General features: G+C 37.7%; 1 protein-coding gene across 4 annotated transcripts; it reads right to left on the bottom strand.

The window, feature by feature from the left end:
- Nucleotides 1-359: 359 nt before the first annotated feature.
- LOC148327516 (inter-alpha-trypsin inhibitor heavy chain H3-like) lies at nucleotides 360-10,724 on the bottom strand. Of its 4 annotated transcripts, XM_088309481.1 has the most exons (24): nucleotides 10,641-10,724; nucleotides 9,980-10,140; nucleotides 9,575-9,679; nucleotides 8,756-8,918; nucleotides 8,579-8,689; nucleotides 7,627-7,755; nucleotides 7,252-7,368; nucleotides 6,974-7,142; nucleotides 6,770-6,880; nucleotides 6,041-6,222; nucleotides 5,773-5,952; nucleotides 5,584-5,693; nucleotides 4,930-5,186; nucleotides 4,834-4,854; nucleotides 4,434-4,451; nucleotides 4,229-4,246; nucleotides 4,006-4,023; nucleotides 3,332-3,376; nucleotides 3,053-3,136; nucleotides 2,860-2,967; nucleotides 1,600-1,771; nucleotides 1,205-1,353; nucleotides 657-738; nucleotides 360-566 (listed from the first exon to the last, which is right to left on the bottom strand). In XM_088309481.1, the coding sequence occupies exons 1-24, from the start codon at nucleotides 10,707-10,709 to the stop codon at nucleotides 452-454; spliced, it is 2,694 nt and encodes an 897-aa protein (XP_088165607.1). In that variant the 5' UTR covers nucleotides 10,710-10,724; the 3' UTR covers nucleotides 360-451. The 4 variants fall into 4 exon arrangements, with proteins under 4 accessions (XP_088165607.1, XP_088165609.1, XP_088165608.1 ...); XM_088309483.1 differs by lacking the exon at nucleotides 4,006-4,023; XM_088309482.1 differs by lacking the exon at nucleotides 4,434-4,451.
- Nucleotides 10,725-11,884: the final 1,160 nt, after the last annotated feature.

The raw sequence follows: 11,884 nt of genomic DNA, 5'->3' as shown, positions 1-11,884 counted from the left end.
GTATTATTTATTCAAGTGTGTCATTTGCGGTTGTGCTTTAATGAGTCCTAATTAAACGGTTCCACCCAGTGTGTCATCCGGGCCACTCCTTTCATGTCTGCCGTTGTTTGTCACGCTGAATACCAATACTGAAACTGAATACCAATGTTTCACTCGGTCTGCCATTGTTGTTATTTTGTTCAGTCTATCGTCATTATTCCAAGTTATGTTAATCAAATGGACGAATATGCTACTCTCACTTTTTTCCCGTAGACGTTTTTGACACAAAAATCGGATATGATGATTGAGATTTTTTTTATCTCAAAAATGAAACTCTAAGGTGCAATCCTAATGTTTACAAAGAAGAGCTTGAACGCACGCTGGTTTGGCAAACGTTTATTATGTGACATGAGGAAAGAATGTTTTGCACTCATGTCTACTTTGAGTTAAATGGATCTAAAAGCCTGCCTCGTCATAAAATAGAAAGAGTGAAATCACTGAGCTTGGATTGTAGTGCTGACTCAGCAGGCATGAGCCAGCAGGGTGAAATAACAGCGGGGGAAAAACTGTAGTCAGCAGCCAGGGATCTACGCCGGAAAGAAAAATGGTTTGTTCGCACGCTGAATGTACCGAAACAACAACAAAAAAAAAGAAGATGTTATGTAAGAATAAGGTACCTGGCAACAACGATTTCCTGGTCTTTGATTTTAAGTTTTGTAACTTGTTGGTGCACTTCTTCATAAACTGCTGGCATTTGTGCTGTAAACAGGAGATGGGACAATAAAAAGCTATTAGTGATAGAGGACAACTTGAATTTTTGCACAACCAACACACAATCCAACATTTTTGTAGATATTTTTTTTCTCACTGGAGAGTGAAAGTCAAAGTAAACAACTGTTTTAATTTGATTTCACAAGTGAGCACTCTCGCATGAATGGAATGTGCATGTGTTAAGAATAATTAACAATCACATTTGAACTCATGTGACATCGGAGTCAACTCACGCCTGCCACCATTTTCAGTCCCTCTGATTAACCGAAAATTAGTTTAAGATGCTCAAGTAGATTTCTCCTGACATTTATTTATTTATTAATTTACTCATTGTCATTTCTAGCAGAAGACCAAAGATTTTTCGAGGGGCATCATAATGCTGGAAAAAGCTTAGAACTAATTAATACCATTTAATTTGATGTCACAAAAACTTAAATACAAAGGAAAAACTCACCTAAAATTCCTTCAGCATTATTGTCTGAAGCCCGCTGTCTTAAAACTGGCCAGAGGATTTTTTCTCCTGTGTTGCTATGACGCAAGATGATCAGGCGTGTTTCCCCAACAGTGATTTCAACTTCCTGGTCCCGTTTAATCACTGTCGCACTGTGGAAAAACATTTTTTCTAACATCTTAAACATCTTTACGTGACCTAAAAGCATCCAATCACAAATTGCTCCTTTTTGATACACCATTTTGTGAGGAAGTTTTTTTTTTGTTGAAAGTTGAATCTTTCAGAGGCACAAGCCTGATTCTGGTTACCAGTGCACCCTATTTAAGCGGTTAGTTCAGTCAGTGCTGAAACAAGTGGGCCATTGACTGCACTCAACCACCGTCTCAATGCAAAATCACCTTCCAGCAGTTATCGTCTGCTGTCCGATCTGCCATGATGATGTCTGTCTAGTTTGTCCATCATAAGTGAAGACACCACTCGTGTCAACGGTAAGATTGATGTTCGGGTGCAAATGGAAAACTATCCTTTTGAAGCCTGTTGTTCCGTCCAGTGCACCATTCACAGAGAGTCCTAGTGTAGAAGAGATGTCCAACAACTCAACACCAAGCGACAATCGGATTCGTGATAAAACACAAAACATGTTAATGGTGAAGAAATGGGACATTCCAAGGAACAAGCATATTTTCTTCAAATTTTGAGATGTAGTTGGGAATGGAACGCCTGGAATACAAAATCTTTTTGTTCAATATTAGATAGCTGTAGGTGAATTAAAGAGACTTTTAAGAAGAATTTGAAACAACAATCTTGATGTACTCAAGAATAATTAAATCCATATAATTTCATATACTCTTGTTAGGATTTGGAATGACCAAATGTAAAGTTCTTTTTAAAGAAAGTCAACATTTTAAATAAAGCATCTACTGCCAATAATAAATCTTAACACATGAAATTGATCTGTTGTACATGTCACATAAACTTTAGAGCACTCTACAGAATAATGCAAAAAAATAACATTTGCAGCCCAGAGTTTAGTTGAAATTCATTTTGTAATTTAGAAACTCCATGGGGGAAAATAACCTCATACTGGAATTGAATTTCATAAAAAAATAAAAAAAAATATTAATAATAATAAAATTTCCCATTGCAGGTAAAAAAATAAAACCCTGGAGTCGCATATGAAAATATGAATCTAAAATGGAAGATTAGTCTGGATTTCAATTTTGGCCTTGATTGTTTTCAAAGCTTTTAATTTTGCCTCAATCAATTACACACTGTTCAACAATATCTTAGCAAGATAAACAAAAGAATATTTCTCTTTTTAAAAATTAAAACGCATTTGTCGTACCTTTGTATGATACATATGTAATATGTCACATTATGCTAATTTAACATTACCCTCCCATTTGCTGATGTGCTTATGAAATTATCATTTGTATTTATCTGTTGTAGGCCTACAAACATTCTAAATCTTCAAAAAATTGTAAAAAGAGCATTTCAAGCAGTTTTGTGGAGCTTTAAAATCATTCCCAAATCAGCTTAAAAAATAATGTAAGATATTTTCCCTATGCCACATCAAAATTTGAAGAAAGGGAAAATTCAGTTTTTTTTTACATGGAATGAGCCAAATGAATGAATGGAAATGTGTCAGTTGGACTGACCTGCACTGGGGATGTGAAGGAGCCGAAGTTGAGTTGTTGCAGGGATATCAAAACAAAGTGCCTCTTGATTCTGAGCAGGGAGCAAAAAGCGGATGTTGGCTTGAACAACTGTAATGGCAGAAGAAGAGGCACAATGAGATCCGTAAACATAATATTGAATGACTCAATTACGTCAATCAATTAATAGTCTTACCAGGTGCTGAGGTTGCCAGAATTTTATGGTAGGTTGGCAAAATGGGAGTCATGTGCTGTGTGTATTGACGCACGGGTAAATCAGCTGCAAATGCATACAATGATTTAGAGCTTATTCCACACTTGATCTGGTCTACTTATCTTACGTAAAAATATAATTATATATGTTTAAACATCTCCAAACCGGAAGTAGTATAAACTGAACACAATCGTCTGATGTTTGTTTGATCGCATTATGGATCATCAAAACAGGTGACGTCATGGGCGCTTGCTTGCTTACCTGCGCGATGTTCTATATCTGGCATTGGAGCTGGTGCAAGGACACCTGGAAAAGGCCAATCACATTTGGAATGAATGCCAACCACAATCCAATATCAAATTATGTCCACCTGCACACGTTAACAACAACAATTTAACCCACTGTCACGTGGAGGGATAAGATGCAAACCACTCTCTAACTAAATTGCCTGTTGGTTGTAATCATTTGAATGATGTCATTTGCGCTAATAATCTTTATTGATGCCACACATAGAAAAGTTGGACTTCTTGCTTGTAATGTGGTGCAAATGGCACAAACAATTATTATCAGTTTAAAATTAAATTAAATTCAATTAAATTCAATTAATGAAAATGCGGGGGGGTGCTGATCAAAACATTATACTACACTACAATACACTATTTCTAATGATTTGACCCTTGCACGTGAGAAAGGCAACCAAAATATCGGAAATATCCCAGTCAGTATGATGTATTACAGTTCGAAAGCACTGCAAACTATAACAATACACTTACAGCGAGTGGTCCCTTAAAAACTGAATTATATCAAATTATTCAATAGATTCTGACACACTTTCTCATTCACTTCAATGCACATTGTGAGCTCATTCAAGTATGTGAGCTTTGGCCACTTGGGGGCAGTATAAAGGGTGAATCATATTTGTTGGGACTTCTTACCATGAAAACCTGGATAATCTGTCAGAAAAAAAAGGCAATTAATTCATCCTTAAAAGAAAAAGGGACATATGTAATATTGTAACAACTGGCAAGTTTGTGTTTTTTTTTTAAATGAGAAAAAGCATGGAGAATATGTGGAGGCCTATCTTCGTAAAGGCTTTAAAGAAAATGTCAAACAAATCACAAAATATTTGTTCTGTCATCTCTGTTGTTCATGTCACACCTGGTAAACCGCCCATGCCTGTCACAAAAAGAAACAGACAAAGTTAAATTCATCTCTTCAATGAGAGGTTGTGAAAAATAATTTCAAATGCTTGTTTTTGAATAAATGGGTAATTTGGAATCACACAAAACTCTGATTAGACTTGTGAAAAAACACTGTACTTCAATATGCGTTTACTTGCAGTTTTCTTATACATTGTACATACCTTGTACAAACCGTGCCCCTGTCAAAAAAAAAAAAAAATGCAATTGCTATAATAAGGAAAATTATACTATTAATCGTTCTTCGAAGAAGACAAAGCAAATATGACTGAACGTGTGTTGCGTCAACGTTTGTGTTTTTATATCCTTTTCCTAAAAGTTATAACGCCACCGAAAATGTGTTAGCGTGTCTATGCCGTTTCCTATTATGTGCTGGAAATAAGCTAGATGTGGTCGTTTTTCGAACACATTTTCAATTAATGCCAAGTTGCTGTTTGTTGTCATGTGAGTTAAGTCACTGCCACCATGCAGCGCTCGTCGCTCAGCATTTTGATCGCAAGCATGTAAAGTTTTGGGAATAGGCATGAGTGAGGGTTCAAGGGGGGCGAGGGCGGAGTCATTTACCTAAAGCAGGCGTCGGTTGCCCTGCAATTAGAGAAGACAGTTCATTGAATGTGTTGCATTGTATTTTGCTCTTTAATTCACATGAATGCTACTCACTGTAGGCAACTCCAGAACGTTGCAGGTTTCTGTTTATTAGAGTGGCCCGTGGCATAGACCCTACCCCACTAAATCCATAAGTGGGCCTCTCGGGAGGCGGCGGAGCTCCCTCACTGGGTTTGTGAAGCACCTCCGTCTTCTCCTTTGTTGGCTTGGTGACCACCATGGATGTGAGCGGGGTCACAAAGTTGTACTTGAGTGACAACCTCAAGGTTTCATTTTTCATTTTCTCCTTCTCATCTCCTGAATACTGCAACCTGCGATGCAATTTGTGAAAATGTTAAAACACTAAGATATATTTCCTGCAGGATCTTTTTTCAACAATTTAATGACTAATAGCTTAATTAAAATCAATGTAAACAGTTTGTTGCCATTTCCATTCCATCAAATAGGAGAAGCAATGATATTGAAAATGAGATGCGATTTTTTTTTTGTTTTATTGTCCTCCATATCATGACTTGAAGAGGCACTTATTCTGTACACTGTCAGATGTGGCTGTTTAGTAATGAAAATGGCGTGTAATGCGATTCAAGGACAGTATATTTTGAACAACATTTCAATTTGATTGGGTTCGATTTTTAAGCCAAAGCCAATTTTACGATTCCAATCTTTTTTTTTTTCTTTTTTGTTACACCCCTATTAAAAAGTACTGACTCTTTCTCTAGGAGTTGTTTCACAGTCAGGTAGGCCCAAACCCTCTGAATGTTGCTGTCTGTAGACTTGGTCGTGCTGTTTTTCTCTGAGAAAATGATACTCGCGTTCCTCTGCAGAGTGAAAAAGAGTTTAAAGAACAAGTAGTTTGTACAAAATCACAGCTCATGTGCAGTGAAGAAGGACGCTCACCGAAATAGCCACAACGCGTGGGTCGAAGGTGTCAATGTTGTTGTCCGTGATCTGACCGGCCACCACAATCTCAGAACCGTTGTAATACTGACTGAAGTTGGTCTTGGTCAGATTGCTGCCGCCGTTATAAATCATCACCACATCGGTCAAAAGAGGATTGGCCACCTCATCATAGAAGCCCTGTTGGTAATGACACAATCTTATTATCGTCATCATCCATCAAAATAATAAATAAAATATTAATAAGGATGCAATTTCCCAAATTTACCTTGAGCTGCAAATCGGCATCAGCGTCAGCATAAATACGCCGCGCAGCCCCGTTGTTCAGCAACGACAGCTTCTCAAGAAAATTAAAGTTGACGTCAAAACCGAAACCAAGGCAGTAGAGTGGGAATTTGTCTTGAATGGCCTCCATCACGTTGGAGTATATTTTTTCAAGATCGGTCACACCTGCAGTCAGGGCAGCCAAGAGAGAAACCTTTTTTTTTTTTTCCAAACAAAAAGACTAATTTATTCTACAGTGGAACCTCCAGTCTCACATTCAAGTTGTTCTAATTTCAAATCAAGTAAAACAAAAACAAAATAAAAAAACATGCACATTAATCCAAAATTTTGCAATATGATTTTTAGTCAGGAAAATACCACTGTATAATGTTGTACTTTATAAAAACATGGAGTAACGACATAATTCAACTGAACACAAAGAAATAAACAGGTTGCTCATCATGATTAAAGGGCTTAACATCGGCACTTTGTGGTTGGTTTTTTTTCCCGTTGCACATTCAAAATGGGTGTCAATTATTTACGGATTTTTTCTGTTTACGGGTTGGTCTGGTCACTGTCCCCCGTGAATAGCGACGATCCACTGTATTGTAATAGTGTCTGTCTACATGTGGTGATACACCATTTATGTTTTGTGCCTGTTTATTAGCTCTGTTGCATAATATCTCATCTGTTACATATATGTATGAAAAAGTGTGTGTGCGTGTGTGTTAACCTGAGGTTGGGTCTCCGTCAGTGAGCAGTATGAGGATAGAAGCTGAACCTTTCCGGGGGTTCTCATTCAGCATACGTGATCCATCCAACAATGCGTCATTAATGTTTGTGCCTAAAGGACGTAAAACAACATCAGCACAATGTAACTTCGGATGGCAAACGTTAGTCAAAATATTACTTAGTCAGAAAGAAATGTTTAAACTACCTCCATGCTCTCTAATATTTGCTGCAAATTCTTTGGCGCTCTTCACATTTTGTGAGTTGGCCTGAACAAGTTCTGCCTTCCAGTAATATATGCTGCTATCAAAAGTGATGAGACCAAAGAAGTCATCCTCCGCCAGGTCATTCAGGATATGGATTAATGCTGTCCGGGTCTGAGATTAATAATCGAATTTTTGATGATGACAATTATTGAAATAACAACTTTTGCTTGAGAAGTTGAAACCAAAAATAAACTATCATAGAAGACTCAAATGACTGTACCTGTTCAATTTTCTTGCCACGCATGGAACCACTTTTATCAATGACAAAGACCACGTTTTTTGGAATGCGGGTAAGTTGCGATGGAGCAAAGTGATGGACAAAATATCCACTTGATGTCTGGTGTCAAAACAAAATTGAAAAGCAATCCCTTGAGACACAATATGCAGTATACTGCACCAAAAAAAATCACAGAACAGGTAGGAACACCTCGACTACATCCCAAGTACAGTAAAAGCAATAGAAATGCTGAATAGAAACAAAACTGCAACCACAATAGATGGCACAATATTATCATTAATTAAAAACCGTAGTAGAGGTGTACCTAATGAATTGGCTGGAGACTATTCAGTCGAGAATATTGACGGTTTCTTTTACCTTGATGTCCCCCAGAGACCTGTTTCTGTTCACGTCATAAACTATCACCAGATCTCCATTCATACCCTCATCTCCACAGCTGTCACATAGTTTTTGTTGGTCCACTGTCGGGTAGAAAGAAACCGAGGCCTGCAAAAGTTTGATGGGGAATTGTTAAATTAGAGGAATGGGTAAAGGTTGATTGGATTTTCCAAAATCTGGAACGAGTGGAGGAGAACAGGAATCGCCACGTGTGACCTCCACATGCGTCATCAACGTGAAACATGAAAGACAAAAGCCACCATGTTGCGGGAGAATTGATCTCAATACAAATCAATGACTATCTTACACTCTTTTTAAATTTAAGTAACTTTATGAATTGCTATAAAAATGCTGTATAGATGAACTAAAAAACATTTGCATTGTCGGAACTTATATAACGCTAATGCTAATTTACGATTACTATTATTGCAGGGTAGCTACTTGCTGCAGTACATGAATTAAAAAAATAAATAAATAAAAACATTGTGAGAATCAGAAGACGATGGATGCTTTGCGTGTCGCCTGTCTGTTAGGGCGAGTGTGATTTGTGAGTGGATGAAAAATTTGTGCTGAGAGCGAGTAGTAGGAGGGAGAGTAGTGTGATCGTGTGTCTGAGGAATGAAGGGTTGAGTGAAACAGTAATTATGACATCAGTCACAAGAGAGTTTGGCCCTCGACTCTGCGTGTGAGCGTGAGTTGTGGTCGACAGCAGCTCCTTGCGAAGGTTCTCATTTTAAATTTGTATTTGACCATTTGTCCCATTCAAATTCAAAATTCTCCCTGTCCATATCCGAGGGCATGAAAGTACTAGTTCCATTTTTTTCTTTTACTTGACCCAGGTGTCAATATATTTGAAGCTTGGACACGTTGGAAATAATAAAATAGAAATGGCATGAACTACAAAACACTATTTCTTTGCCTCATATTTTACCTGTTGGTCTTCGTGTATTTTGGTGATAGCATTAGCCAGCGCGCCGGTGCTAAGTCCTCCTTTAACATCGATGAAACTGATTCCTGCATTTTCTTGTAAGTGCACATCCACCTGAAATTTGGAATAAAGAAGTCAGACCAATGCAGTGATTGCAGGTAATTGATCGGCGAGACACACCTTGAAGTCTTTGACAGGCTGCATGGGGCGAGCGTGGATCTGCAGTTCGTACTTGCCGAGCGTGCGTTTGAGTAGCTCCTCGTATGTTAGTTCAAAGGTCACCTTTTTTAGAGCGGCTACGGTCACTGAGGTCTTAAACTCCTCGAGAGTCCTCCCAACTGAGCTGTGAAAAGTGCACAAACAAACATCAGGCACCCATTTGGTTATTTTCTGTAAAGTTGAGCCTCCACACCAAAAAATGCGGACTTGTTTTCCCAAACCTCTCATGGGAGAGCTGTGAGCAGGTTAGTGTTATTATTACCAAGATTGGATTGTTTATTTTGGACAAGCAGATTGGGTTGGTGATTGTATTTGGGGGGGGGGGGGCTGAAGACCTGAAAAACTCCATTTTGGACAGTTTTGTGTACTCTGGTTGAAGTAAATTTCAAGTTATATTGCGATGAAGAAATTGTGCCAAACAACATGAGAGACTTGCTAGGAAAAATTGACTTCGTCTTGGAAAATGTTTGTCGTAAAATATTAATTTTTAAGCACAGCTATACTTATAACATTTCGATGACCATTTTTTGGTACTTTCAACTCATCAGTTTGTTGGATCAAAATATTGACTCAATGTGCTGAGTCTAAATAATCCAGTGTTGAATCTGTTCCTTTTGGGAACCAATTTGGGTTACTTTTATCCCAGCAGTTTTAAGAGTGTGTTCCTGATAACTTTGAGCAAAAGGTAGACAACACCCTGGATTGGTCACCGATCGGCGAGTAGACAGACAACCACACACATACATATTACTTTTCATTTGTAAACATCCTGTTCAGTACCTGACGATGCCAGCACTTTCACCGCGGGACACGGCGTCAGAGTACTGCTGCTGAGCTGCTTCTTTAGCCTTCACAACACCGTCATACACCTGGCCGTCCATAAACCTGGGGACAGGCAAGAAAAGCTCAAGGGTATTCCCGAATCAATGTGTCATTTGTTTATATTTTTTAAAATGTTCTGTTTGATGCATGCATATTCTGGAATTTTTAATTAAGAAAAGAAACAAAGCCAATATTTATTTTTCAAACAGGCCAAATTGATTTGGAATTTGAAAGTAAAATATGCCATGAATTCATGAAGGTTAGAAAACTCCGGTTCACTATAAAATATGTCTGTGTTTGCTCACTACTTCAATCACAACTGTATAGGAACCAACAACAAAAGTAGTTGTAAACTGGACCCACATTCTGAATTTGCTGATGAAGGCATTCTTGGGAATCCGCACGTGGAACTCTATTTCTTGGGAATCGTCTTTCCGATTGACCACACGGCTTGTGATGATGGTGGTGGCGTATCGACTGGTTACCGTGGAGTTGATGTGAAAGCTGTAGATCTCCCAGTCATCCTGAGCAAACAGTTGTCAGTCAGCTGAGCAAAGATCAAATTGTAAAAAAAAAAAAAACAAGAGTGGTGGACCTGAAATCTCATTGGTCCAAGGGAAAACACCCTAATTTCCTTTACTTTTCACTCCGTGTGGGCTGAAGCAATCATGTCCATACTCTAGACACCAAATCGGATTGCATATTTAAACGATTCCTGTCTGCGGCATCCGAGATACTAAAGCTAACACGCAATACTCGATACACAGGATCAAGATGCAGCTGTGAAGAAATACTCAACAAATCACAAATGTCAATATGTTAAAACAATATTTTTCTCAAGAATTCAATCGAACATTTTTGTGCTGTAAAATAAATCGGGTATTTGAACGATAGATAGAGAGAGTGAGGCTGACTAAATCTTACTTTATTTTTCACGAAAATATACTGGCAACCAAGCCGCCAGATTTTTTTTTTTTTAAACAGTGTGTGCAGTTGTATCGCTGTGTGTCATGAATCATCCTACCTTGGGTTGTGTGGTGCCAAAAGCCAAAAGTAGCCCAAAGATGCTGATTCGCAGCACACTTCTCTCCATGGTGGTGCCAATCAGAGTGAAGCCAAGGCACCAAAAATTGCCTTTTATAATCGAACAGAGCAGCATGGACTTGTACATAATATCGAGCTAAAGGGCAAACTCCTCTCGCTCCATGGTCCAGTTTAAACATCCCTCTTGTACCCCGACATACAATAGATACAACATTTTGAACAACTGCAAAACTGAATGAGATCCAAAAGAAGAGTCGTTACAATATACAAAAAATGTTAAAGCTCAATTTTGATCGACACGGAAATTTGTGTAGAACTTCTGTAAATAGATTAAACAAAATGCTCAGGTCTAAACGGTTATTCAAATAAAAAGACAAACAAACCATAAAAACATGTCAAATGAATATCTTAAATAAAATTGAGTTTTCCAAATAAAGGCAGACAGTCAGAGCTCCTGTACTGGATATCATTGACCTATTGTGCAGTTCCCGGCAGGGGCACGACAGATAAACAGTTTACCAGGAATGGAACTCTGCTAACATGACAGCCAGTCAAGTATTAAGCGTGGCTGCTACACCCAAAGACAGACAACTCTTTATTCACATTTAAGTTATTATTTATGACTCAGTTAATTACTTTTCTTAACCAGCAGCTTGAAATCTGTCATTCAAGATCAAATAATATCTTAGAACTGGATTAAAAATGTTTTTAGTAGTTGGCTGAATGTTAAGCTCGATTCATTTTTGACCTGGTTCAAATTTGGGTAGAAAAATGTGAATTCAATTTGAAATTTGTCATTCCTGTTCAAACTGGTCAGATGTTGTGAGCTCAGTTGAAAAAAAAAAAAAAAAGAACGTAGTAAAGCACTTCATGAGGCTGGATGATTAGACCAATAGTTCCAATGGTCTAAATAAATTTATGAAGCACTGTATTTTATATATATATATATATATATATATATATATATATATATATATATATATATATATATATATATATATATATATATATATATATATATATATATACAGTACCATTTTTATTCCATTTCTTTGTGTTCGGTGCATTTGACACCAGGATGGGGCCACAGAGGGCCAAAGCATTCATACATCGCAAGCATGAATAATGACATCGGGGCATTGGGGTAACTTACTCAATGAAGCACAACTTGGTTGACAGAGAAAGAGAAATGAAATACAGAATATTGTGGAATAAAATATGTAT

The sequence above is a fragment of the Idiotropiscis lumnitzeri genome, chromosome 11 (assembly GCF_059441095.1).
Source record: "Idiotropiscis lumnitzeri isolate Australia: NSW breed Sydney's pygmy pipehorse chromosome 11, RoL_Ilum_1.0, whole genome shotgun sequence".
NCBI lineage: Eukaryota > Metazoa > Chordata > Actinopteri > Syngnathiformes > Syngnathidae > Idiotropiscis > Idiotropiscis lumnitzeri.
Note: the sequence above shows the minus strand (reverse complement) of the source record. Positions and strands in the feature narration are given on the sequence as shown.

Bases quoted from the DNA above. Each gene is read 5' to 3' on its own strand.
- LOC148327516 (XM_088309481.1), bottom strand. From the start codon at position 10,709: ATGGAGAGAAGTGTGCTGCGAATCAGCATCTTTGGGCTACTTTTGGCT. The intron at 8,690-8,755 runs GTGTGTCTCGCC...TCCAAATTTCAG, and splicing joins AGCCTGTCAAAGACTTCAAG to GTGGATGTGCACTTACAAGA. The intron at 567-656 runs GTACCTTATTCT...TTTCCGGCGTAG, and splicing joins CAGGAAATCGTTGTTGCCAG to ATCCCTGGCTGCTGACTACA.